Source organism: Oryctolagus cuniculus, chromosome 17 (assembly GCF_051225735.1).
Source record: "Oryctolagus cuniculus isolate XC-2025 breed Fujian yellow rabbit chromosome 17, ASM5122573v1, whole genome shotgun sequence".
Classification (NCBI taxonomy): Eukaryota; Metazoa; Chordata; class Mammalia; order Lagomorpha; family Leporidae; genus Oryctolagus; species Oryctolagus cuniculus.
The window spans coordinates 64,994,334-65,021,339 of NC_142883.1; the positions used below are offsets into that span (position 1 = coordinate 64,994,334).

The 27,006-nt window shown below is 58.5% G+C and overlaps 2 protein-coding genes across 3 annotated transcripts in view; one reads left to right on the forward strand and one right to left on the reverse strand.

The window, feature by feature from the left end:
- USP22 (ubiquitin specific peptidase 22) overlaps positions 1-1,916 on the forward strand; it is a 40,106-nt gene extending 38,190 nt beyond the window's left edge. The window contains exon 13 of the mRNA XM_051839773.3: positions 1-1,916. Coding sequence (XP_051695733.1) covers positions 1-43 — 43 coding nt within the window. The 3' untranslated portion in view covers positions 44-1,916.
- Positions 712-23,883, reverse strand: TNFRSF13B (TNF receptor superfamily member 13B). Of its 2 annotated transcripts, none has more exons than XM_089317121.1 (5): positions 23,548-23,883; positions 11,869-12,006; positions 10,118-10,363; positions 5,328-5,507; positions 712-4,991 (listed from the first exon to the last, which is right to left on the reverse strand). In XM_089317121.1, exons 2-5 carry the CDS (start codon positions 11,975-11,977, stop codon positions 4,741-4,743), a joined length of 786 nt encoding a protein of 261 aa, XP_089173247.1. In that variant the 5' UTR covers positions 11,978-12,006; positions 23,548-23,883; the 3' UTR covers positions 712-4,740. The 2 variants fall into 2 exon arrangements, with proteins under 2 accessions (XP_089173247.1, XP_008250513.3); XM_008252291.5 differs by lacking the exon at positions 23,548-23,883 and adding an exon at positions 23,135-23,294.
- Positions 23,884-27,006: the final 3,123 nt, after the last annotated feature.

The following is a 27,006-nucleotide window of genomic DNA, read 5'->3' on the forward strand; positions in this document are numbered from 1 at the left end:
GTACCTGCTCTTCTACCACAAACAGTTCCTGGAGTACGAGTAGCCTCGTCCACGGCCGGCCAGCCAGGACGAAGGCGACGAATTGGCGACCTCACCGACGACCCCGGCCTCCCTGACAGCGTCCCGGCCCGCAGGCCCCTCTGCCCAGGCTGGGCCCCCACAGGGACTGCAGGAGGCTGCGGCGCGGGCCGGAGGGCCCTGCCCCTGGAGCGTCTCGCGGGCGCCTCCCTTGGTGGCTGCCCAGCCTGCGTCCGCGTCCACGCCCACGCCCACGCCCAGGCCCAGGGGCGTCCATGGCAGCCGTGGGCAGGCAGGGCCAGGGCGGTTGCCATGCCGGGGCCGGGAACCGCACTGCATGAGGACGCGCCGGCCGGAGCCATCTCGGGTTTCTAGAAGTAGGCTTTCTGACCCTCCCTCCTCTCCCCGTGCCCCTGATGGCGGCCGCCTCCTGGGTTTCTGCCGACTGTGCGTGGGCGGAGCTTGCTTTCTACTTGGTGCTGTCTCCTTGCTTCCGTTCCTGGGGCGGGCAGAGCGGAGCGAGCCAGGCTGCCGCCGCCCGCGTTCTCTGGGGTCTGAATGGGGCGCGCAAGCGGAGGGTCTCTGGGCGGTGTTAGCGTCCCTTTCCTCCTCCCCTTCCTGGTCCGCTCTCCCACCTCCTCTCCCTCACTGCTGGCGCGGGGACGCTGGGGTTGCCGGCGGCATGTCGTGTGCGGGCCGGGAATGAAATGGCTTCGCGGCCAGGGAGGCGTGTTCCCTGGGGGCCTGTACTTAGGGACTCTGAGATTTGAATTAACGTCATCCTCCCGGATCAAGGAAGTTGAGATTAAAGTATTTTAAGCTGGGGAGACCGTGTTGCTGGCTGAGAGACTGCAGGAGGGTGGCAGGTGGAACCCCCCACCACCACCACCTTTCCCTCCAGGCGGGCACCGTCGGAGCCTGCGGCATCCCCACGGCCTGCGACTCGAGAGCGTTTTCAGGGGGCCGGGGTGACCCGGTGCTGAGTCGGGCACAGCTTGGAGCAGGGCACGTGGCTTCGGGACTCTGAGCTGGGAAACCCTTCTGGAAGGCGTGCGCGCCACGGGGCACCCTGGCCTGCTGGGTGTCCAGACGCAGGCGTGGCCGGGCCCCTGTGCCGGCCTGGGGCTCTGTGGCGAGTCCCCTGGGCCCCACGCAGCAGCTCCTGTCCCCGGCGAGTGTCAGCCGCGCCCAAGACACTGGTGCCAGGAGCCAGGTGGCGCCCTGCCCTGAACACTTGTCTGTGGGCACCGCATTCCATGTTCCATGTGCCCCCTGGGGACATGACGCTGATGTCCTGAGTTGGGGACTCTGCCTGCTTCCAGCTCCCCAGTGCTGCTTTCTGTTCAGGAAAATGGTGTTCCATTTCCCGGTAATGCCCCGCCCTCGCCTCGCACCCCTCATGTCCTGCAGATGCCTGGGGTGCAGCCGGCCCCGCACCCTACGGCACCAGTACCACGCCTGCGTCTCTGAGATGCCGGCCCGCCCCACACCCTGCACCCACACGTCCTCCCAGACGCCTGGGGTTCAGCCCAGCCCCGCACCCGCACCCGTTGTGACCACGACCTGCGTTTCTGCGATGCAGGCCCTGCACCCCGCGCCCCGCCGCGGTGCTTCACGGGAAGGCGCCCCCTCCCCCGCTTGCCGCGTGTGCTTCGCGTCGTGTGACATTGATGTGCCCCCGCCAGTTCCAGTGCCCATTGCGTGTGCTCTTGCTCTGAAAACAAGCCGGAAGAGACCAGTTCCGATGCTCGTGCTGTGGTTGGAGATTCGATGGCCAGACGTCCGCCCCTCCCCACCCCTCCCCTCCCTGTCGTCGGAGGACCCGCGCGCTCCGGCCTCCTCCCTTCCTGGCTTGTAGTTTCTCCCCTCATAATAAAGCTGCATTTTATTCCGAAAAATAACCAGAAGCCCGGCTCCCTCCTTACCGCCAGGGTGGCGGGGCTGCAGCACCACGGTGGCCGCCCCCTCCCCGGCACATGGACTTGGTGCAGGTGCAACCGTGACCTTCGGCTGAAGCGCGCATGGAGGTCACCTGAGGCCTTGTAAGGGCTGGGACCAGGCTAGGTGACAGCCGTGGGATGCCCTGTGTGACGTCAGTGCCGGCGAGGACGTGGCACGCGGGCTGAACACGCACAGCAGTGAGCATGCGTGACTGTGTAGCTGGTTTGGGGACTGGTGTAGACTCCGTGACCCCCGTCCCCTCCCGGGCTTTGGTGATCAGGGCTCTGGAGCTGGTTAACCCAGACCTCTGCGAGTTCTGGCAGGTGTGCGCCTCCTGTTTTGCATGCATGGGTTGCAAACCTCTGTGGGAGACCCGCTCACCTACCTCCCCTGGGAATACCAAGAGGCACCGGACAGCCCCGCCGCGGTCCTCACGGGGTCCTTGTGTCCCTGGGGAGGCAGGTGCTCCAAGAACTTCCCAGGCCAGGAATAAGAATTACCTACGATGGGTGGGGTTGCAAAGTGCGGCACCAGAGCCACGCCCATTGCCCTCACCTTGATACTGCTCCTCCCATCCCAGCCTTGGCAACCGGAAACAAATGGTTTTTCTTGCAAGCTGGGGATGCACTGGGGCTTCCCCATAGCATTGTCTTGAGCCAGCCCAGCTGCTGCTTCCAGGGACTTGCGGCCCCCCGCCCCCACAACCCCACCCCCTGAAGGCAGCTCCCAAAGGGCCCATGGGTTGGCTCCAGTGGAGACGGATTCCCACCCCTCGACTGCGGCAGGGCCGGTGCACGGAGCTGATCCGTCTTCCTGGGAGTGAGTCAGTCTGCCATGCAGGGCAGGGTCAGCCCAGTGGACCCTAGTGAGGGCAAGTGTGTGACCTTGAGCCCACTCTGGGCTCCGGTGCGCAATGTCTCCTTTGCCCATGGCTTAGCCAGGGGCCAGACCAGCTGCATCTGCGAGCTTGCAGGTGTGTCCATGGGGGACCGAGAGTGTCCCGTGGCCAGCAGGAACACAGGGGTCTTTACCGGCCTTGAGGTCATCCGCACCCAGACCTCGTTGCCCTCTCAATCCTGTTCCCTCCATGCCCTTGACAGCCAAGCTGTCAGCAAGATGTCCCCTGTGTATGGATGTAGTTCCAGCCCTGAGCCCTGGCTCGCCCAGAGCGGGGGATGCTCCAAGCTCCACTCCCTGGCGGGGTTCCCCTTCGAGACCACTCCCTGTGGGCTTGTGGCACAGCAGGTTAACCCACGGCCTGCAGTGCCGACATCCCATATGGATGCCGGTTCAAGGTCTGGCTGCTCCACTTCCCACCCAGCTCCCTGCTAATGCTCCTGGGAAGAGCAGCTGGGAGACCAGATGGAGTTCCAGCCTCCTGGCTTCAGCCTGGCTGAGCCGCAGCCTTTGTGGCCATTTGGGGAGTGAACAGTTGGTGCAAGATCTGTCTAACTCTTGCTTTTCCAAATAAATAAACCTTCCAAAAAGAAGTTCTGGGGCCGACGCTGTAGCGTAGCAGATAAAGCTGCCACCTGCAGTGCCAGCATCCCATATGGGCGCCGGTTCGAGTCCTGGCTGCTCCACTTTCGATCCAGCTCCCTGCTGTGGCCTGGGAAAGCAGTAGAAGGTGGCCCAAGTGTTTGGGCCCCTGCACCCGCGTGGGAGACCCGGAAGAAGCTCCTGGCTCCTGGCTTCAGATTGGCTCAACTGTGGCCATTTGGGGAGTGAACCAGTGGATGGAAAACCTCTCTGTAACTTTCAAATAAATAAATCTTAAAAACAAACACAGCATTTCTCCAAATGCATCACCACCCAGCCTTTGGATTGCAGATATGGGGGTGGGGGTGGGGGTGCTGAGAACAGCTGCCTGGGGCCCAGCACAGGAGGAGACGCCCTGCGGGGCCCAGCGCAGGTCAGTGGAAGAGTGGGGATCCACACTGGCCACACGCTCTTTCCCTGGGGCTTCCGCCAGGACTTCAACCGGGCCCTCGCAGGGTGGTGCCAGTCAGGGAGGGAGGCGGCCAGTGCTGCAGGACGCACCACAAGACAGCAAGCGCAGTGCCATCCACCCCGCAGGCACACAGCAGTGAGGGGGCGGGGCGACAGATGTGCCCGCCTCCGCATCTGAACACCTCCCACCTCTGTCTCAGGCTGGTGGGGCAGCAGAAATCACCAGACACACAGCAGGGGAGGGGGAGGGGAAGAGGGAGAGGTCTTCCATCCACTGGTTCACTCCCCAATTGGCCACAATCTTAGAGTTGCCACCTGCTGGCCCACTCCCCAGATACCCACAATGGCTGGAGCTGGGCTCAGAATCCAGGTGTCCCACGTGGGTGGCAGGAACCCAGCCTTCGGAGCCCGGCTGCTGCTCTCCCTCCCCCAACCCCTCCGCGCCCCAGGGTCTGCACCAGCAAGAAGCTGGTGTCAAGAGCCCGAGGGGACCAAGGAGTCCCGCCCACAACTTCAGCCCTGGGATGGGAAGACGGGGCGCCCCGGTGGCCAGGCGGCCAGGGGGAGCAGGGCGTGGCAATCCAGGTGAAACCCCTGGGAGTTCCGGGGAGGGGCACGCCAGCGGCCCCAGGGGGACGCGGCAGGTGCAGGCCCTGGGCTGTCGCGGTTGGAGACCCACCCTGGGGAGCAGGAGAGTCTGGCTCCGCAGAAGGGACTTCCGGGGGCTGGGCCAGCAGGTACAAGCGATTTTATTACTGGGCACTTTGGGTGAGTAACGTCGCTCGCACCGGGACCCAGGCGGCCCTTCCTCCTCGCTCCCTTCCCCTCCCCTCAAACGCCCAGGCTCCCCTCCTGGGCGGGCGCGCACAGCGGGCCGAGGCCGCCGTCCGGGGCGCGCGCGCACGACCGCGGGGCGGCGGTCCCGGGGCAGCGCCCCAGGCTCTCAGCGACCGCGGGCCGGGGCGTCTCGGGCGTGGCTGAGCTCTCCTGAGTGGGCGCCCTGCGCTCGGGGAAACAGAAGCTGCAGGTCTCCACCGGGCCGGGCGGCGCGCATGTTGCGGGGCCGGCTTCCATCGCGGGATCTGGGAGGGCAGGAACGGAGGGAGGGCGTCGGCGGCGACGGGGCCCGGAAAGCCGCGGCAGACCCCCACCCCGCCCCGGGCTCCAGAAGCCGAGGGCGCCCCCTGCCACCACCAACTCTGCCCTCTTGCCTGCACCGACCGCCGTGCGCCCTGCATCCAGGGCCTGGCTTGGGGACCCTCTTCTCCCCTCTTCCCGCCCAGTTGTTTTAATCCGAGTTTGCCAAAACGGAGCAGGAAGGTGCCCCAGACCTCTCCCTGGACGATACGGCCTAACGCTGTCCCCGTAGGCGCAGGGGCCGCGTAGGCAAGCCCGGGTTCCCTCCCCCATGCACTCACCTTGGGAAGGCTTGGCCCGGGGTCTCCCTGCCGGGGGCTGGCAGGAAACCTGGTCGCCCCTCCTCTTGAGGAAGCAGGCCACGGCCACCAAGAAGCAGCAGATGATGGCGCACAGGCAGACCCCCAGCGTGCTGTAGACCAGGGCCAGCTGGTGCGCGCTCAGCCTGGGCACCAGCGGCGCTGCAAGACAGAAGGGACCCGGAGCTCAGGACCCGAGTGAGGAGCAGCCCTTGCTCCCCAGGGCCCTACGCTAAGTGGCTGTGCCCTTAGATCAGCAGCTGCCCAGACCTCTCTCTGTCCGAAGTCTGCGCCCCCCCCAACAGAGCCCAAGCAGCCCACCTCACCCGCCCCCCCGCACCCATGTGGGAGGCCTGGAAGAAGCTCCTGGCTCCTGGCTTTAGCCTGGCCCAGTCCTGGCTGTTTGCAGCCATTTGGAGAGTGAACCAGGGGTTGAAAGATTCTAACTCTGCCTTTCAAATAAATAAAATAAATCTTAAACATTCAAGGACAATGCATAGTGTGAAAAAACTAGGCATGGATTTCACATGTTTTGGTGCCAGACTGAAGCTGGCATTTTCCACAAACTTTTTTGTGGAGAAACTTTAAGATAGTCCCAGAGGTGGATGGATGAAAGCCCACAGGAGCAGGACCAGGGTCTTTGTCCTCAGCTCAAGTTTATCCTGCTCCCTACAAGGGAGGCAACACTGGGTCCTGGGGTGCAAGGACGGGCATGCCAGGCTTAATGTCACCTGCACGTGAGACACCCATGACAGTCCCATGTGCCAGATTCAAGGTCACGTGCACACAGTGCACTCATGACAGGCTTGTGTGCTAGGTTTAATGTGCGTGTGTCACACTCATGACAGTCCCGTGTGCCAGGCTTAATGTCACGTGATATACCCATGACAGTCCCGTGTCACATGCACACGATGCACTTACGACAGCTCGCATGCGCCACTTCCCTTCTGCCTATCTCCTTTAATCAGCCTCCAAGGCCAATCCGATCAGCTGTACTACACAGCTGAGACAAGAGGGGCCGGCGCGGTGGTGTAGCAGGTAAAGCCGCTGCCTACAGTGCCGGCATCCCATAGGGACACCTGTTCATTCCCAGCTGCTCTACTTCCCGTCCAGCTCTCTGCTGTGGCCTGGGAAAGCAGCGGACGATGGCCCAAGTCCTTGGGCCCCTGCATCTGTGTGGGAGACCCGGAAGAAGCTCCTGGCTCCTGGTTTTGGATCAGCGCAGCTCTGGCTGTTGCAGCCATCTGGGGAGTGAACCAGCAGATGGAAGACCTCTCTCTCTCTCTTCCTCTCTCTGTAACGCTACCTCTCAAGTAAATAAATTTTAAAAAGAAAAAAAGCTAACAAAAACCACACAACAGGTCACTTTCCACGTGTTACCCAGGGGCACGGGCACCCAGGTCCCTCAAACGTGGTGGGTGGAGTGGCCTCTTTTGGACCCAAACACCACCACTGAAAACATCCTTTCCTTAAAAAAAATTACTTATATGTGGGGCAGCCAAGGAGAGCGACGGTCAGATGAACACAGCAGCCACGGCTGGGGCTAGGCAGGTTCCAGAACCTGGAACCAGGGAAGGAGAACACAGCGCGGGTCTCCAGCGCAGGTGGAGATGATGGAGCCATCTTCCCAGCCTCTCAGGGACCACTCATTCGGACGCTTGCAGAGAACGACCACGAGGGGGCACCCCAGTTGCTTTCTAAGCCGTCTAGTTTTTTTTTTTTTTTTTTTTAATTTTTTTTTTTTTAATTTTTTTTGACAGGCAGACAGAGTGGACAGTGAGAGAGAGAGAGACAGAGAGAAAGGTCTTCCTTTGCCGTTGGTTCACCCTCCAATGGCCGCTGCGGCCGGCGTGCTGCGGCTGGTGCATCACGCTGATCCAAAGGCAGGAGCCAGGTGCTTCTCCTGGTCTCCCACGGGGTGCAGGGCCCAAGCACCTGGGCCATCCTCCACTGCACTCCCTGGCCACAGCAGAGAGCTGGCCTGGAAGAGGGGCAACCGGGACAGAATCCGGCGCCCCGACCGGGACTAGAACCCGCTGTGCCGGCGCCGCAAGGCAGAGGATTAGCCTAGTGAGCCGCGGCGCCGGCCATAGTGTTGGTTTTGTTTTGTTGGAAAACTGTTTTCAAAGACTTCTCTTACCTAAAAGCATTTTACTGCAGGCTGCTGCCCCCGGCCCAGGCTCCAGCTGGCCAGTGGGGCACGCTGGTAACCTGTCACTCAAAGGGGCCAGTGTGGCCAGGGTGGGGCCGGCCCCAGCAGCTGGACACAAAGGCAGGACAGAGAAGTGTGCTGACTGATTGTCATTTGGTGTCACATGTAAACGAGGCAGCGAGGCCTGGGTGGAAAGTTGCAGCTAGCTGCCCCCAGCTTGCCTGTCCCACAGGGAGGAGCCTGGGAAAGGCAGGGTGGACAGAGGGTGCGCTGGGAGGAGTCAGGGACATCTGACACCTGTGCCCATGGAACTGACTCCAGGGCTTGGCTCACTGGCTGGGGCGTGGGGACAGCCACCAGGCACCCGGCCCATCCTGCCCTTGGTACGTCACTGCGTCCCACCTATGCTGAGACAGCAGGAGCCTCCTCCCCTCCCCCCGGGCCTCTGGCCTCGCCCACTGCCCCTTAGCAGGGTTTCTGACCCCTCAATGAGATGCCCTATGCAGGCTCCCACGTTGCAGGGGAGGGGCAGTGCTGGCTGCCCCCTGGACTGGCCTGATTCTCTGGTGTGTGTGGTGGTGGTGGGGGGCTGTCCTTGAGATGGCCCCGCCCCCTGAGAGCTATCTCTCTTAACTGGCAGATGTGGCCTCCGAGGGTGTCAGAAATGGCCTCTCCCAGCACCCTGCTGCAGCTCCCCCCGCCCCCACCGTGCCCACCACTGCCTCCCGGCCTGGTGGGCAGGACCCTCCGTCAGCTGCATCCCAGCTCCCCACCACCACCACAGCCACACCCCCAACCCCACCACCAGCATCCTCCCCTGGATCCCTCCTGTCCCCATCCCCCGCTCCGTGGTGAGGGCGTGCAGCCTGCAGTCTGGGCAGTGGGTCCCACTGTGTCCGCCCGGGCTGGAAGCCCCCGAGGCAGGCATCAGCCCCTGCTCCTCGGATGCCCAGGCTCTCACAGCCTTACCACGCCCACGCCTTCCTCAATGGCCCCTGCACGCACTGTGCCCGCCGCCCAGGGCACTCTCTAGCTCCACGGGCCTCAGCGCCTCAACAGCCGTGTGGACTCCATGGGCTCCCTACCCATCTTGGCACACGGCACCCCACATCCACACCAAAGGAGGCTCTAGGGTTGCAGCTGGCGCCCCCTGCTGGTCACACACGGGAAGCAGCTAACTTCCTCCCATGGCTGGGTGGGCAGTAGCCCACCCTCCAAGGGCCATGGAGACCCGCCCAGGGCCATAGGGACCCGCCCCAGGCTGGCCACCGTGCCTTGGGGCCCGACACGGCCGTGCACCTGTTGTGTGACCCCCGGCAAGTCTGCAAATGTCAAGACTCAGTATCTCCATCTGTCAAATGGGTATGACTGACACAAAAGGGGAAGTGGTTGCGTGGCAGGTGGGGGAAGTTCCTGGTTGGGTACAAGAATGGAGGCAGCACTGAGTGTAGGGAAGATGTCAGCGATGGCGCTGCCACAGTGGCGCTCTGCCCCCGCGGTCCCCCGTGGCCCAGCCATCGAGCCCTAGCCTTTGGTCTCTCAGTGTGTGGGGGCCTGGTCTCCCCAGACTGATGCTGTCACGAGGAGGGCACGGCACAGGGACGAAACCGCTCAGCCTGCTGGGGACTGCGACCGAGAGCAGCCCCAAGGTCGAAGGTCGTGCCCGGTATGTGTGGTCACCACCTGCTCTGATGCCACGGGGCCACAGGGGAGCCAGCAGGTGCTGTGGGGGGGGGGGGCGGAGTAGATTGCGTCCAGTGCCGGGCACTCAGGGGGCCCACGCTCTCGCAGGGCCCTACTCGTCACGTCCATGGAGGGTTTCAGGGGACACAGCCTTTCCTCCTCACTCTCAGGAGGTTCTGTAAGGACTCCGGCAGCCAGGCAGACGGCAGATGCCTCTGTCACAGGCGCTCACACAGTAGGGCTGCTGGTGAGTCAGGGGCTCACACAGTAGGGCTGAGGGTGACTCACGTGCTCACACAGTAGGGCTGCTGGTGAGTCAGGCACTCACACAGTAGGGCTGAGGGGTGACCTGGGCGCTCACACAGTGGGGCTGAGGGTGACTCGGGCGCTCACGCAGTAGGGCTGAGGGTGACCTGGGCGCTCACACAGTAGGGCTGAGGGTGACTCGGGCGCTCACACAGTAGGGCTGAGGGTGACCTGGGTGCTCACACAGTAGGACTGAGGGTGACCTGGGCGCTCACACAGTAGGGCTGAGGGTGACTCGGGCGCTCACACAGTAGGGCTGCTGATCCGCACCTTGGGCTCCAGGCCCACTGGGCCTCCGCAGCCATGACCTCAAGGCCCCCTGCCACTGCCTGGCCATCCTGCCTCCTCTTGCCCAGTGGGCCTCCGCAGCCATGACCTCAAGGCCCCCTGCCGCTGCCTGGCCATCCTGCCTCCTCTTGCCAGGTGGGCCTCCGCAGCCATGACCTCAAGGCCCCCTGCCGCTGCCTGGCCATCCTGCCTCCTCTTGCCCCCAGACTACTCGGCGTTTTTCTCAAGTTCTCTCCTGTGCTGGGAAGACCAGCCAGGACACTGGCTCCCTGGTGCAGCCCCTCCCCGCACCCCTCCCCAACTCGGACGGCCGACGCCCAGCAGGTGCGCGGCCGCGGCTTACCTGGAGCGGCCTCCAAGCCTCTGTGCTCGGATCCCTGGTACCTTCCCGTGCTGTCCGCCCTGGCCTCCGACTCCCCATCCTGCTGCTGCCTGAGCTCGGGCGAGAGGCCCCCTCGGCCCCGGATCCGGCCGTCACAGAAGTGGGCGCACGGCTTGGGGTGCTGGCCGCACACGGAGACGCAGCTGACGCAGTCCCGCAGCAGGGGGTCGTAGTATCTGCCTGGCTCCTTGTGGCAGCTGAGCGACTCTGAGAGACAGAAGGGAGAGGCAGCGCGGGGTCACGGGGGCCTGCGGAGCTCGGGGGTGGTCTCAGATGTCAGAGTTAAAAAAAATCACAGTCCGGTTTCCAAACAGCAATTCCAGATCACAGGGCCTTCTAGAATTTTCCAGTGGAAGGCTATGCATGGTCCTCTACGTTCCGTTCTAGCCGCACTGCCCGTATTTGATAGGTGGGTGGGTGTTTTTTTTTTTTTTTCTAAAATCGGTTCAAGACATTCTAACTTTTGACCATTATTTCTTCTTCGAGCTATAGATCCTTCGAAAGTATATTTCTTAGTCTTCAAATATATATAAGGATCTTCCTGGGGCAGGTGTTGTGGCACAGTGGGTTACACTGCTGCCTGTGACATCAGCATCCCATATGGGCGCTGGTTCAAGTCCCGGCTGCTCCACTTCTGATCCAGCTCTCTGCTATGGCCTGGGATAGCAGTGGAGGATGGCCCAAGTCCTTGGGCCCCTGCACTTGCATGGGAGACCTGGATGGGGCTCCTGGCTCCAGCCTGGCCCAACCTTAGCCATTTGAGGAATGAACCAGTGAATGGAAGACCGACCTCTCTCTCTTTCCCATCATTCTGCCTTTCAAGTAAATTAATCTTTTTTTAAAAAATAAGATTTACTTTTATTTTGAAATTGATATGTGGATGTCACACAAATTCCTTCTTATTAAACATTTATTTATTTATTTGAAAAGCAGAGATACAGAGAGAAGGAGAGAGAGAGAGAGAGAGAGAGGTCTTCCATCTGCTGGTTCACTCCCCCAAATGGCCACAATGGCCAGAGCTGAGCCAATTCAAAGCCAGGAGCCTGGATCTTTTTCCAGGACTCCCATGCAGGTGCAGGGGCCCAAGGACTTGGGCCATCTTCTGCTTTCCCAGGCCACAGCAGAGAGCTGGATCGGAAGAGGAGCAGCTGGGACTCAAACCGGCGCCCATATAGGGTGCCGGCACTGCAGGCTGAGGCTTTACCCGCCACGCCACAGTGCTGGCCCCCGTATTTATTTATTCTGAAAGTCAGGAGACTTTAAAAATGAATAAATAAACAGGGAATATCTGAGATGGGCCAAGCGTGAAAATCATGTTAAGGGGCTATTCACGGGGGTGATAAGGTGTTGAGGTTAGGATGTCTGATGGAGCAGTTACAGGCAAATGATGGGAGCTCCTGGGTTTACTTTCACATAAAGAGGCGGAGTCGCCACGAGTGTTGAAGCTGACGGCGATGGCTTTGGTAATAGAAGGTTCGAGAGAGTCACGCTGGAGAATGACAAAGAGGGTCTTGCGGCTACATCACAGAACAGGGGCGCCACCTGGGCAAGGCGCCTGGGGCAGAAAAGGGCCGGGCACCCCCCCAAGAAGCCAGAGGGGGGCAGTGTGGCCTGATGGAGGGGTACAGTATGGCACCCAGCCCCTCCCACAGCCCCCCCTCCGCGGCTGCCCGGCTCTGGGGGACCAGGCGGGCACGGGCCCGCGGACTCACTGCAGAAGGCCGCACAGGTGCGCTGGCTCCGGTGGCTGCACATGGGTTTGCAGGAGACACAGGTGTTCAGCAGGGGGTCCCAGAACTGCTCTTCGGGGCAGGAACTCATAGCCAGCCCCGTCCACGGGCCCTGCGGAGCTGAGAGGTGGGGGGTGTGAGGGCAGCTGGCAGGGGACTCGGGGTATTCTCCCAGTCTCAGCGAGCAGAGGGCAGCCAGCCAAGGCCACCCAGCGAGCCTCGGTTTCCCCATCTGTGAAATGGGTGCTCTGAGCATCCCCACCCCCTCTCACACCAGCTGTGCCCTGCCTGGCCCTGCTCACGGCCCTCCGTGCCACTTCCTACCTCAGGACCTTTGCACACGCTGCTCCCTTTGCACACGATGCTCTTTTTCTTTGGTTGAGGATTCCCTCCTCACCCTTGAGACTCCTGTGTAGCCTTCGCTGCCCCAGGGCTGGGTTTCTGACTCTCCCCGGCCCTCTGCCACGCCCACAGCGCCCCCACCCGTCACTCCGGGCACAGTACCAGCAGTGACTGTGAGCACCACGGTTTTGTCCTTTGCCAGTCCTCAGAACCTACACAGAGCTCAGGACACGCACGGCAGGCCCTCGTTGCATGGATTTTTTTGCAAAGCAGCAAGCGCTGGTGTCAAGTCAGTTTATTCCCGGTTTTCTTATTTACTGGGGTACAAAACAAAGCACGTGGCTGGCGCATTTTTTATGCACGTGTGCACCTGTGTGTTTTGCTGCAGTCCACACAGACAGTACTTCCTGCTGCCTGCAACACTCCCTGGGCCCCTCCCGGGGTAACCCATGCTGTGGTGTAGTGGGTAAAGCCACCACCTGCAGTGCCAGTACCCCCAGCATCCCATATGGGCGCCAGTTCAAGTCCTGGCTGCTCCTCTTCCAATCCAGCTCCCCGCTAATGGGCCTGGGAAAGCAGTGGAAGATGGCCCAGGTGCTTGGGCCCCTGCATCCACGCGGGTGCATCTTCCCCCACAGGCAGGGGTAGCCATCCTGGACCGCCCACATCTGCCATTGTCTGACTGAATGACCTCGGTGATTGTCGTGGTCCAGCTCTCTGCAGCCACTTTGGTGCTACTGGGAGCTGTCACCATCGGGGGCACTGCCTCTTCTCTCATCCTCTGTCTGATTTCACAATACCAGCTTCCCGCTACTTTGGCAAAGCATTGGAGTTTTCTTTCTCTTTTAAATATTTATTATTTATTTGAGAGGCAGAGTCACAGGCAGAGAGAGGGAGACACAGAGAGAAAGGTCTTCCATTCACTGGTTCTCTCCCCCAGAAAGCTGCAACAGCTGGAGCTGCGCCCATCCGAAGCCAGGAGCCAGGAGCTTCTTCCATGTCTCCCATGGGGGTGCAGGGGTCCAAGGACCTGAACCATCTTCCACTGCTTTCCCAGGCCATCAGAAGGGAGCTGGCTCGGAAGTGGAGCAGCCGGGACTCGAACCGGTGTCCATATGGGATGCTGGCACTGCGAGAGGCAGTTTAACCTACTGCACCACCGTGCCAGGTTCTCAAAGCTGCCCACTCCCCACAGTACAGCCAGTAGGCAACCAGCAGGGGGCGCTGCTGCAAAGCCGCCCAGTCCCCGCAGTGCAGCCAGTGGGTAACCAGCAGGGGGCGCTGCGGGAAAAGCAATCCAAGAAGATCTAGACGCACTGACAGCAGGAGCCCCTCGCAGGACGATGGCCAGGGCCCTGCCTTAGCGCACAAGGGCAAAGCGCCTACTTCATCAGCCCCGTCCATTCCCAGGACTCACACTCAAGCTCTCAGTGCCCCAGTCCAAGCCGTGAGCCAGTAGCCAAGATCACTGGATCCTGGAGCATCCGGCATGCAAGAGACCAACTCCAGCACACAGACGACAGGAGCGTGGCACCCACAGATGATGCAGGGAACGGAGAAAAATGAGAGGGAACAGCAGAAATCGTGGATGTCCTCAGAAACAGAAAAGACTGTGCACGCACAACCCTGGCAGTGCAGTCACTACTTGGAAAGACGTTCATAGAACAAAGCAGAATTGTGAGAAACCCCAAGTGTCAAAGCTGAATACAGATATTAAAGAGAAAGGCTAGAAGATGCGGTGGAAGGAACTATCCAGAAAATGGGAGAGACGGGACTTGGAAGCATGGACTCACGTCGGGTGGTCCAGAGGTGGACAGGTGATTTGGAAGACAATGGCTTCCAGACTGAAAGGGCCCATCCCCTGCATGCTAACAGGTGTCACATGAAATGTAGGAGCAGGCTGGGGCCAGCCTGTGGTGCAGAGGGTTAAGCCACTGACTATGACATCGGTTGGGACACTGGTTCAAATCCCGGCTGCTCCATCTCCACTCCAGCTCCCTGTTAATGCACTTGGAAAAGCAGCAGAAGATGGCCCAACCCACTGTGCAAGAAAAGTTTGGAAAAGTCGCAAGCAGGGAGCTCCAGACCTTAACGAGATGCTGCCAACGCCACGACATGGCGCTCAAAACACACCAAGGAGGGTCGGCGCTGTGGCGTAGCGGGTAAAGCCTTCACCTGCGGTGCCAGCATCCCATATGGGCACCGGTTTGAGTCCTGGGTGCTCCACTTCCAATCCAGCTTCCTGCTAATGCGCCTGGGAAAGCAGTAGAGGATGGCCTGGGACCTTAGGTCCCTGCACCCACGTGGGAGACCTGGAAAAAGCTCCTGGTCCCTGTCTTCAGCCTGGCCCAGCCCTAGTCATTGTGGTTACTTGGGGAATGAACCAGCAGACTGAAGAGCACTCTCTCTCTCTCTCTCTCTGCCTCTGTTCAATGTTGCTGTCAATCTAAAACAGCTCTTAAAAAAAAAAAAAAAAGCCTATTGAGAAAAAGGAAACGAAACAAACTGAGATTCTGAAATTGAAAAGGCTGACATGTACCAGCCACCAGGGAGGTTTATCAGCAAAGCTGGGCAGGCAGAAGAAAGAGAGGTGAACTTGGAGATGAGACAGCCGAGCTGAGTGTCGGCAGAGCAGAAAGACATACGAGCGAGGGACCTGTGGGATTCCATCAAAGGGACCCACATACACATACAGGGATTCCGGAAGAAGACAGAAGAGCAGGGGGAAAGACATCTGAAGAAAGAGTGGCCCTGGGGTCGGCGCTGTGGCGCAGTGGGTTAAATCAGCACCTGTGATGCCAGCATCCGGTGGGAGCACCGGTTCGAGTCCCGGCTGCCCCACTTTCAATCCAACCCCCTGCTGATGTGCCTGGGAAAGCAGCAGAAGATGGCTCCAAGTGCTTGGGCCCCCTGGCATGGGAGACCCAGATGGATGTTACAGTAACAAAAGAGAAACAAAGACACTTCTAGGTAAACAAAACCAGAGGCATTGCATGGGCAGGAACCCCGCCCTACAAACATTGCTAAATAAGGAATCCTTGCCTAAACAAACACACACCAGACAGGAACCAGAAGCTGAGAGAGAGAGAGAGAGAGAGAGAGAGAGAGAGAGAAGCACTAGCAAGGCATTTACATAAGTAAACACAGAAGCCAGCAGGGACGCACTGTGGGTTTGGTTTATAAGCTTTCTTTTTGCTTCTGTTGTTCAAGGCTCCGATGCATAAAACCACGACTCCACACCTGCCTGCGGGATCATCTAAGGCAGAGTGGACAGTGAGAGAGAGAGAGAGAGAGAGAGAGAGAGAGAGAGAGAGAAAGGTCTTCCTTTGCCGTTGGTTCACCCTCCAATGGCTGCTGCAGCCGGCGCACCACGCTGATCCGATGGCAGGAGCCAGGTGCTTCTCCTGGTCTCCCATGGGGTGCAGGGCCCAAGGACTTGGGCCATCCTCCACTGCACTCCCTGGCCACAGCAGAGAGCTGGCCTGGAAGAGGGGCAGCCGGGACAGAATCCGGCGCCCCGACTGGGACTAGAACCTGGTGTGCTGGTGCCGCAAGGTGGAGGATTAGCCTAGTGAGCCGCGGCGCCAGCCCCAGTTGCCCCTCTTCCAGGCCAGCTCTCTGCTGTGGCCCGGGAGTGCAGTGGAGGATGGCCCAAGTCCTTGGGCCCTGCACCCCATGGGAGACCAGGAGAAGCACCTGGCTCCTGGCTTCAGATCAGCGCGGTGCGCCGGCTGCAGCGGCCACTGGAGGGTGAACCAACAGAAAAAAAAGGAAGATCTTTCTCTCTGTCTCTCTCTGACTGTCCACCCTGCCTGTTAAAAAAAAAAAAAAAAAAAAAAAAGAAGGAATACGGGACAGTAACAATACAGAGGCCAGGGACAAAGCGGTACAGGCACAGAGATTTGTACGCCAAGAACTAAGCTGGTGTCATTCAAGCTAGGGTGCTGTACTTTTAAGACGTTCATTGTCATCTCCATGGTAACCACTAAGCAAGCAACTTCAAAATACACAGAGGGGTCAGTGCTGTGGCATAGCCGGTTAAGGTTCCACCTGCTGGAGTCCTATATGAGTGACAGTTCGAGACCCGGCTGCTCCACTTCCTATCCAGCTCTCTGCTATGGCCTGGGAAAGCAGTAGGAGATGGCCCAAGTGCTTGGGCCCCTGCACCCATGTGGGAGACCTGGAAGAAGCTCCTGGCTTCAGTCCAGCCAGTTTTAGCCATTTGGAGAGTGAACCAGAAGATGGAAGAACTCTCTCTCTCTCTCTCTCTCTCTGTAACTCTGCCTTTCAAATAAATAAATCCTTTTTTAAAAAAGCATGCACGCACACACACATAGGAACAAAGGCAAAAGCAAATCCTTCCTTATAAGCAATCACATTAAATGTAAGTGAACTAAAGTGTCCCACTAAAGGGCTGAAATTGGCAGATTGGATTTTTTAAAAGATTGATTTATCTACAATGAAAGCAACGGTTACAGAGAAACTTAGGTCAAGGCACTCAAATCATCCCCTGAATTCTACACCTGGAGATAAAAAAAAACGAACAGCAAACGAACAGCAAACGAAGCCGAGAGCTAGTCGTAGCCGAAAGGAAAAAATAATTAAGAACAGAAGAGAAAAACAAAACCAGAGAGCAGAGAACCGGAGCAGAACATCAACCAAACCAAACATGGCTTCTTCTTCGAGAAGATCAACCGACAACGCGTTTGGCAAGACTGACTCGGGCAAAGAAAGAAATTACTAAACTCGGACATGAAGTTGGGGAAGGGGAAAAAAAAAACCTCATAAGAGAATGCTATGACCAATTGCACGACCTCACACCAGATACCTTAAGTAACAGGAACAAATTCCTAGAAGTACATACTCGGGCTGGCGCCGCAGCTCACTAGGCTAATCCTCCGCCTTGCGGCGCCGGCACACCGGGTTCTAGTCCCGGTCGGGGCGCCGGATTCTGTCCCGGTTGCCCCTCTTCCAGGCCAGCTCTCTGCTGTGGCCAGGGAGTGCAGTGGAGGATGGCCCAAGTGCTTGGGCCCTGCACCCCATGGGAGACCAGGAGAAGCACCTGGCTCCTGCCTTCGGATCAGCGCGATGCACTGGCCGCAGCAGCCACTGGGGGGTGAACCAATGGAAAAGGAAGACCTTTCTCTCTGTCTCTCTCTCACTGTCCACTCTGCCTGTCAAAAAAAAAAAAAAGAAGAAGAAGAAGAAGTACATACTCTACCAAAACTGACACAGGAAGAGATAGAAAGTCTGAATGGACTCAGAACTGGTGATTAAGGTACTGAAGCAGTACTTAGAGACCTTCCAACAAGAAGCCCAGGTTAGGTGGTTTCCCTGGTGAATTGGAATTAGAGAGTGGGGGTGGGGGGAGGTCTTCCATCTGCTGGTTCACTCCCCAGATGGCTGCACCAGGCCAAACCCAGGAGCCAGGAGCTCCTTCCAGGTCTCCTATGTGGGTGCAGGGGCCCAAGCACTTGAGCCACCTTCGCCCCCTGTTTTCCCAGGCGCATTAGCAGGGAGCTGGATGGGAAGTGGAGCAGCCAGGACTCAAACAGGTGACTGTATGGGATGCAGGCTTTACCCACAATGCCACAGTCCCGCAACTCAACATTACCCAGAGCATGAACACCCATTCTTCTCAAACTCTAGCAAGAGAGGAGAGAGAGCGCTTCCCAACGTCTCCTCTGAGATCAGAGTTCCTGACATCAAATCCCTCACAAGAAAAGAAAATTGCAGAGCAACGGGCCTTCCACGTGCAGATGCCGAAGTCCTCGATGAAACCATAGCAACCGGGTTGTCAATCAAGGCACTGCATCGCATCAAGAGAAAGCAGGCAGAAAAGCACCTGCCATCTCAAGGGAGCAGAAAAAGCATCTGACGGAATCCCCACTGTTGCATGGTGCAGACGCTCAGTAGGTGAGGGGAGGGCACGGCGACACCCCCCCCATCCCCAGCTGACATCCCACGTGGTGGCAGGAGCCCGGAGCTAAGACACAGCTTTGTGCAAAGGGCCATCTCCTTCCACTGCCAGGGCTGAGCCAGCTCCCTCTTCTCCATAGGGGAGGGAGGGGCCGGCTCCTCCTTCTCACTCAGGTCACCCCACCCCCACCCCAAGCTGGGACGACCACCTGGGGGGGGTGGGGAGGAGGAGGAGGGGAGAGATTTTCTTCTGTGGGTCATTACCTCCTGATCTCTCACCGGGTTCTGGGGAGCGCACTGCCAGGTTCTGAGCCCGGGCCCAGGCTGCATCTGAAGTCAGATACTGCTGAGCCCTCAGCAAGTCTCTCTAGGGTTTCTCTGCATCAATGGGGCAGCCGTTTCTCCCCACTGTCATTTCTGCCTCCTCTGAGCTCATTTTGAAAACGGATGCGCCGCGCTCAGAGACAGCCTGTGTGGGAGCCAAGTCACTGGTGTCTCAGAATTTTGGCTTTCTTTACTATGAAATGGGCATCGGGGCTGGTGGCGTGGTGTAGCGGGCAAAGCCGCTGCATGGGACACCGGCATCCCACATATGGGCACCGGTTTGAGTCCCGGCTGCTCCACTTCTGATCCAGCTCTCTGCTAATGCAACTAGGAAAGCAGCAGAAGATGGGCCGAGTCCTTGGGCCCCTGCACCCACGTGGGAGACCTGGAAGAAGCTCCTGGCTCCTGGCTTCGGATCAGCGCAGCTCTAGCCATTTGCAGAGTGAACCAATGGATGGAAGACCTCTCTCTCCCTCCCTCCCTTCCTCTCTCTCTGTAACTCTTTTAAAATAAATAAATCTTAAAAAAATAAAATAGGGATCAGTGTCATTTTCTGGCTTAAAACCTGGTGGGTACTGTTGGCAGTTATTCTGCAACAGAGGGCACAAAGCAGGAGGGGTTGATAAGGACCTTTTTTTTTTTTTTGACAGGCAGAGTGGACAGTGAGAGAGAGAGACAGAGAGAAAGGTCTTCCTTTGCCGTTAGTTCACCCTCCAATGGCTGCCGCGGCCGGCACACTGCGCTGATCCGATGGCAGGAGCCAGGAGCCAGGTGCTTCTGGTCTCCCATGGGGTGCAGGGCCCAAGCACTTGGGCCATCCTCCACTGCACTCCCTGGCCACAGCAGAGAGCTGGCCTGGAAGAGGGGCAACCGGGACAGAATCCGGCGCCCCAACCGGGACTAGAACCCGGTGTGCCGGCGCCGCAAGGCGGAGGATTAACCTAGTGAGCCGCAGCGCCGGCCGATAAGGACCATTTTGTATCTAATGTAACTTGAACACTAACAGCATTTCATATTCTATTTCTTCCTACTGTCTTGTTCATGCCTTCCATAATACCAGGCACACAGTAGGGGCTCAATTAAAGCTCATAAATGACTGAGTCAGGCATGCGTGGCTGACCCCATCAGGACCGCTGTGTACCCCGGCTCTGTGTTGATGGATGGTGGGCGGGTGCACGGCGTGAGCTTGCACTGCCTCAGCCCGGTGCGTCTCTGGGGAGCGGTATTCTGGTGGAAGGTGGAAGGTGGAAAGGAAAAACGCTGGGGCCAGCCCTGCGGCAAAGCAGGTTAAAGCCGCCGCCTGCAGTGCCAGCATCCTATACGGGCACCGGTTCGAGTCCCAGCTGCTCCACATCCGATCCCGCTCCCTGCTAGTGTGCCTAGGAAAGCAGCGGGAGATGGCCCAAGTGCTTGGACCCCTGCTACCCATGTGGGAGTCTCAGATGAAGCTCCTGGCTCTTGGCTTCAGCCTGGCCCAGCCCCATTTATTGTGGCCATTTGGGGAGTGAACCAGGGGATGGAAGACTTTCTCTCTCTCTCTCTCTCTCTCTCTCTCTCTCTCTCCTCTTCTCTCTGTAACTCTTTGTTTCTTTCCCTCCCTTCCTTCCTTCCTTTCTTCCTTTCTTCCTTTCTTTCTCTGAGAGGTAGAGTTACAGACAGAGGGAGAGGCAGAGAGAGAGGTCTTCTATACTCTCGTTCAAAATCCAAATGGCCACAATGCTTGGAGCTGGACCAATCGGAAGCCAGGAGCTTCTTCTGGGTCTCCCACGTGGGTGCAGGGGCCCAAGAACTTGGGCCATCTTCTACTGCTTTCCCAGGCCACAGCAGAGAGCTGGATGGGAAGTGGAGCAGCTGGAACTCAAACTGGCACCCAATGGGATGCCGGCACCACAGGAGGAGGCTTAGTCCACTAAGCCACAGTGCCACACCCCGAACTCTGACTTTCAAATAAATAAATAATAAATCTTAAAAAAAAAAAAAAAAAAAGACTGATGGGGTCTCTGACCTGGTGACGGGACGCTGGGATTGCTCCGTGGTGTGAATGACAGGTTCATTGGCTGATGTCTGTCCCAGCAGATGGGACGTGACCCAGCAGTCCTCCAGCAGGGGTCTGGCTCAGTGACAGTGCACTTACACCTGCTGTTTAAAAGCAATGGCAGGGGCCGGCGCTGTGGCTTAGTGGGTAAAGCCGCTGCCTGCAGTGCTGGCATCCCATGTGGGTGCTGGTTCGAGTCCCGGCTGCTCCACTTCTGATCCAGCTCCCTGCTAATACACCTGAGAAAGCAGCAGAGGGTGGCCCAAGTGCTGGGACCCTGCCACCCACGTGGGAGACCTGGAAGAAGCTCCTGGTTCCTGGTTTTGTGACTATTCAGGCCGTGAACCAGCAGACAGAAGGTAGCTCTCTCTTGTAGCTCAAAGACCTAAACATGAGAGCTAAAAGCTGGAGATTCTTCAAAGAAAGCTCAGGGCAAATCTTCACATTCTGGAGTTTACACAGTGACACCGAACGCACAGGGGGAGCAACTGGACATCTATGCTGCGAGCTTTCGTTTGCAAAGACCACCACCAAGAGACACAGACTAGGAGCAGGTATCTGCCAATCACCTATCAGGTAAGGAACACGCACCCAGAAGATCTAAACTCTCCTTTGCGAGCGATAAAAACACCAATGATCCCATTTCAAAACAGGCGCAAGACTTGCATAGATGTTTTTGCAAAGCAGACAGATGCGCGCGCACAGGTGCCTGCCTGGAAAGCCGCGTGACCTCGGGGAAGTGCAAATGCAGACCACATCGAAGACACCGCCCCATGTCCACTCGCATGGGGCCGGTGAGAGGAGCGAGCTGGGATCTCTCTGCGCCACCTGGTTTCCAAGCCATGCAAACGCGCGCACAATTCCAGAAGAAGTCCTTGGCTCTCCAGCTCTTTGCAAAGGGGGAAGCCACCAGACTGGACCAGAGATCAGCCTCGGGGGCGGGGGGAGGGAGTAGCAGGAAGACCCCTCCCCTTCCCAAAGCCAGAAAGAACAGAAGTTTCAGAAAAGGAGATCCGTTGGTGGTTAGCAGGCAGAGGAAGACGGCTCTCTGCTGGCTGGGGCCGTGAGCTGGGAGGGCTCCCCGGCGGCAGCAGCCCTGGGGCGCGCACAGCCCAGGGACTCTCCCCTGCCCCCAGAGACCCGAGTACAGCCAGGAGCGAAGATTCTTAGAGGCCCTGCCCCTGCTGTTGCCTGCCTTGCTTGGCTGGTTAACCAGGGCTGTACCCAGAAGCCCCGGGGTCACAGCGGGGGTGGGGAAAAGACAGAGGTGTGGGTTGGTTGGTTGGTTGGTTGGTTCCAACGCAAATCTTTTCAGAGCCTTTGCACATGGCCTTTCCTAGGTGGCACTTTAGGTTTTTAAGGGACGGCTGGTGGCTCTTGCACTCTTGACAGCGGGTGAGCGGAAGGAGGGAGTCGAAATCTAGTGTTGGCGGGGGCCCGTGTCTGTGAGCCGTGAGAGCCGGGATGCCCGGCTGGGCCAGGTCACCGCTCCAGCTGGTTCCCCACTTGTGGTCCCTGGGCCCCCGCCCTGTGCCCCCGAGCCATTTCAACCACCTCATCATCACTGCTCTATCCAACTGTCTCAGAACAAACGCCACGTATTGGCCGGGTACCTGTCGGGGCTCTCGGTCGCTGGACACAAAAGGGCATTGGAGAAAAGACATGCTCGCTGCCTGGGGTGTGGCAGACAGAGCAGGGAGAGGCCTGGGCTGCCCCTCCCCTACGGGGCCTGGGGTCCCACTTGCAAGGGGGAGGAAGAAGGGGAGGCCCCCTCGCCTGCTCTAGGAATCCACACTTCCGAGGCATGTGTGGGCAACCCTTTAAAATCGCCCTGCTCGAAACACTCTAGGCTAAGCGGTCCCGTGTCTTCCACAAATAAACAGCAATGGGAAAACAACAACAAGGAGCCAGGGGGAGGACTGGTACAGACTCAAATGTGCACCCACAGGTCTACCATGGGTGGTATCAAGACGCCTCCCCGCTCCCCGATAGGAAGCAGTAGGGCAGAAAAGACACCCAGACCACCAGGAGTGTCTGAGCACCCACTGGCTAGCTGCCGATGCTAAGAGTGGTGATGGGGTGAGGGGGCTGACGGTTCGGTTTTGAAGTGTCTGCAAATCACACCGCGTGATGTTTGGGTCCAGTATGGGGCCGGCGCTGTGACGCAGCAAAATTAAGGCGCTGCTTGCAACACCCACATCCCTCATCCCTGCTAACGCACCTGGGAAGGCAGTGGGAGATGGCCCGAGCGCTTGGGTCCCTGCCACCCACATGGGAGACCCGGATGGAGTCTCTGCCTCCCACTTCAGCCTGGCCCAGCCCTGGCTACTGCAGTGGACGGCAGATCTCTTGTTCAAACAGATACACACATCTGGAATAAGAGATCCAGTGGGGAGGGCGGCATGGCCCCCGAGCTGCTTCCGCTACCCTGCTCCTGGAAGGAGGTCCTGCACCCCCCCACACACCCCACCCCACCCCCAGACAGGGCCCAGCCCGGCAGCTCCACGTGCAGGTGCTGGGGGCGGCCCGGGGGCCTGGCCACGCGTGCGAATTCACTGCCCGCACCCCGCCAAGAGCCCACTGGGCCCTCGGAGCCCCGCTTCCCCAGGCGCCCCGGCTGCTACTCACACCGCTCCCTGCGGCTGCCCGGCTCCGGCCGCCTCGCCTGCTCGGGCCGGCGGCTGCTGCTGCTGCGACCACTCATTACTCAGGCTGTTTATTATTAGCCGTCGATTTCATTAGTGCCGGGCTGTACTTCCTGGGTTTTCCCCTCAACCTGAAGATGTAAATCAGACACTCCCACCCCGCGCCTGCGCAGCCCGAGGCTCCCCAAGCGAGTGGCCCACTGTGTAGGGGCTCAGTGCAGGCCTGGGGGCCCCCGAGGGAATCAGCTCCGTTTTGTTCCAGCCCTGCCCCCCCAACCCTCTGCCCCAGGGTCCTGAGCTCCACCTGCACACGTCTAGGCGAGGCTGGCTGAACCAGCTCTCCGCCCCTCAACATCATTCAGGCACCCCCGGGCTTCCTGCGCAGCCACTTCTTACCTCGTCGTCTTGTTCTGTCTTCTAAGAGCTCCTTGTGAAGGTGTGTCACCTCCTCCGGGAAGCCAGCCCTGACTGCCCCCAGCCCAGGTTACCCCAAGTGTGACGCCTGTCAAAGCTGAACACTGGGAGCTAGCTACACCGCGGCCACAGCCAGAATCCTAACTCTGCCACAGGCCAGCGGGAAGACTCGACGGCAATGGAGCTGATCTCACGGGTCCTGAATTTTCTCTCCTGTGTGTGCGCCGCTGGGCAGCGTGAGAGCAAGAGGCGTTAACCCAGCCCTGCCACTCAGTTCCCCTTCAGCGACATCAGGGAGTCAAACCCTTGGGACGGAACTCGGGGCACCCTTCCCCCACCCCCATCCACCCTCACCCCGGTTCTGCATCAGGCAAGACGGGAAATCAGTTGGAACTCTCCTCAGCTAGTGAACGAAGGGTGGGGCTCTTCCTGGTTGTACAACCGGGTCACCTGTGACAACCCGGTGTGACAACAGGGACCTAGAGGCGTTGTGGTTGGGCGACATAAGCCACACAAAGATGAGCGCCGCATGGGGCCGGCGCTGTGGCTCAGGGGGTTAAGCCGCAGCCTGCAGCACCAGCATCCCATATGGGGGCGCCTGTTCGAGTCCCGGCTGCTCCGCTTCCGATCCTGTTCCCTGCTAATGCACCTGGGAAGGCAGCAGAAGGTGGCCTCTGCCATCCACACGGGAGACCTGGCAGAAGCTCCTGGCTCCTGGCTTCAGCCTGGCCTGGCCCAGCCCTGGCTATGTGGCCATTTGGGGGAAGTGAACCAGCAGATGGAAGATCTCTCTCTGGGTGTCTCTCCTTCTCTGTAACTCTGCCTTTCAAATAAATACATAAATTTGGGGGGGGATAGGGGATATGAAGAGGCTGGTGGAGGGAGATAGGACGGAGATAGGAGGGAGGGTTCGTTCTGTTGCTCGCTGGTATTATAACACATCTCAAAATAGCCTCAATCGACGCGGTGTGACCCAGGGAGCTAAGCCTCCTGTTGGGACCCCCCCCCATCACATGTCGAGTGCCTGGGATTCCGATGCTGGCTCCATCCCGACTCCAGCTCTCTGCTACTCTGTGCTCTGGCCGCCCACCACCCTCATGGAGAGGTGACCCGCAGTGAGCTTCCGGCTTCCAGTTGTAACCGCATCACCCATCAGTGGTAAGCCACTTTTTGTCCCTCCTTGGGTTGGCAGAGTGTTTGGGGTTGATGCTACCAGATGCTGGCTGGGCAGGGGGCGAGGCAGGGAGGGGGCACCTAGGGGACCAGCAGTTACCTCCTCCTAGAGGGAGGGAGGCAGGGAGGCGGGGCACCCTTGAGATGGGCATTTTGCCATGGCCAATTAAAATGCAGGATGCTGCACACCCCCGGATTGCAAAGTGTTTTGGTGCCCATATAAACTCAGGTTTTTAAGGCTAATGGCGTCCAGGGACGGGGGACAATTGCAGTGCCCTCCAGGGATTGCCATTTGCTGTAGCATTTGAGACACTGCGTGGACACCTACATCCCATGTCTGAGTGCCCGGGTTCGAGTCCCGGGCTCTGCTCTGCATGCCAGCTTCAGATTTTGGCACAAGGCCTTGAGCCCCTCTCTCCTACTAGGAGACCCGGATGGAGATCCTTGCTCCTAGCCCAGTCCTTGCTCCTAGCCCAGTCCTGGCTGTTGTGGGCATTTGGGGAGTGAACCAGCGAATGAGAGCTCTCTCTCTCTCTCTCTCTCTCTCTCTCTCTCTCTCTCCTTTCAAATAAAATAATCCAAATGGAGGCCCGGGGGAATCAGCCCGGGGGAGGAAAAATAAAGTACAACAATGCCTTCACATTCAGGATAGAAAATTGTATTTGGTCTAGAACGCTGGATTTTTGTCAATGAAAAGAGGGACCATTGGGGATTGAACCAGTGGTGGGATATTTCTGTCTGGCTCTGTATCAGGTAAATTTGTAAGGATTCAGATGTTCATACAGTACAGCGTGCGGAATTAGCAGCTGCACAGGTCGTGAGGAGGAATCTGTGCAAAGTTAAAGAGGGTGAGATGAGGCTGGCACTGTGGCGTAGCGGGTAGAGCCGCCGCCTGCAGTATCGGCATCCCATATGGGCGCTGGTTCAAGACCCGCCTGCTCCACTTCCAATCCAGCTCTCTGCTGTGGCCTGGGAAAGCAGCAGATAATGGCCCAAGCCCTTGGGCCCCTGCACCCGCGTGGGAGACCCAGAAGAAGCTCCTGGCTCCTGGCTTCAGCCTGGCCCATCTCTGGCTAGTGCGGCCATTTGGGGAGTGACCCAGTGGATGGAGGGTCTCTCTCTCTGTCTCTTCCTTCTCTCTCTCTGTAACTCTGCCTTTCAAATTAAATAAATAAATAAATAGGGTGAGACGGATCTGAAGAGTTGCCAGGGCAGAGTGCCAAGAAGAAAATGTAGATTCTACGTGAGACTAGAAGGTACCATACCTTCCGGGAAAACAAAACCAAAACTAACATGTGACACTCATATGGAACCGCCCTGTGTGGTCCAGGATTGCATATGTGGGAACTGATGCCTGGGAATTCTGGGGGACTCACATGGGGGCAGCCACTACCCCAGGTGCGGCAAGAGGAGACAGGCCATGTAAAATCATTTAAAAAAGATTCTAGGGGCCAGCGCTGTGGTGTAGTGGGTTAAAGCCCCAGCTTGCGGCACCAGCATCCTATGTGGGCGCTGATTCTAGTCCCAGCTGCTCCACTTCCCATCCAGCTCTCTGCTATAGCCTGGGAAAGCAGTGGAAGATGGCCCAAGTCTTTGGGCCCCTGCCGCCCACTTAGGAGACCCACTGGAGTTCCAAGTTCCTGGCTTTGGCTTGACCCAGCCCTGCCCATTGCAGGAAGAAAACCAGCGGGTGGGAAATCTCTCACCCTCTCCCTGTAACTGCCTTTCAAATAAATAAATAAATAAATAAATAAATAAATAAATAAATCTTTTAAAAAATTGTTCTGTAATTTAAGAAGAGAGATTTTTAAAAAAAGAGAGCCAGTGTGTGACACCATGAAATGAAAAACAGACAAAATGCAGGCTGATGGAGCCGGCACTGTGGTGCAGTAGGTTAAGCTTCTGCCTACAGCGCCGGTATCCGATATGGGCGCTGGTTCAAGTCCCGGCTGCTCCTCTTCTGATCCAGCATCCTGCTAATGCGCCTGGGAAAGCAGCGAAAGATGACCCCAGTGCTTGGGCCCCTGCACTTGCGGGGAGACCGAGAAGAAGCTCCTGGCTCCTGACTCCAGATTGACCCAGCTCCAGTCATTGCAGCCATCTGGGGAGTGAACCAGCAGATGGAAGATCTCTCTGTCTGTCCGCAGCTCTGCCTCTCAAATAAATAAATAAATCTTTAAATAAAAATGCAGGCTGACTTGGGTTGCGCTGGGGGTCCAGGGGCAGGGTTCCGGCTGCCAGCTGCTCGTGGCTGTCCACACACTCGCT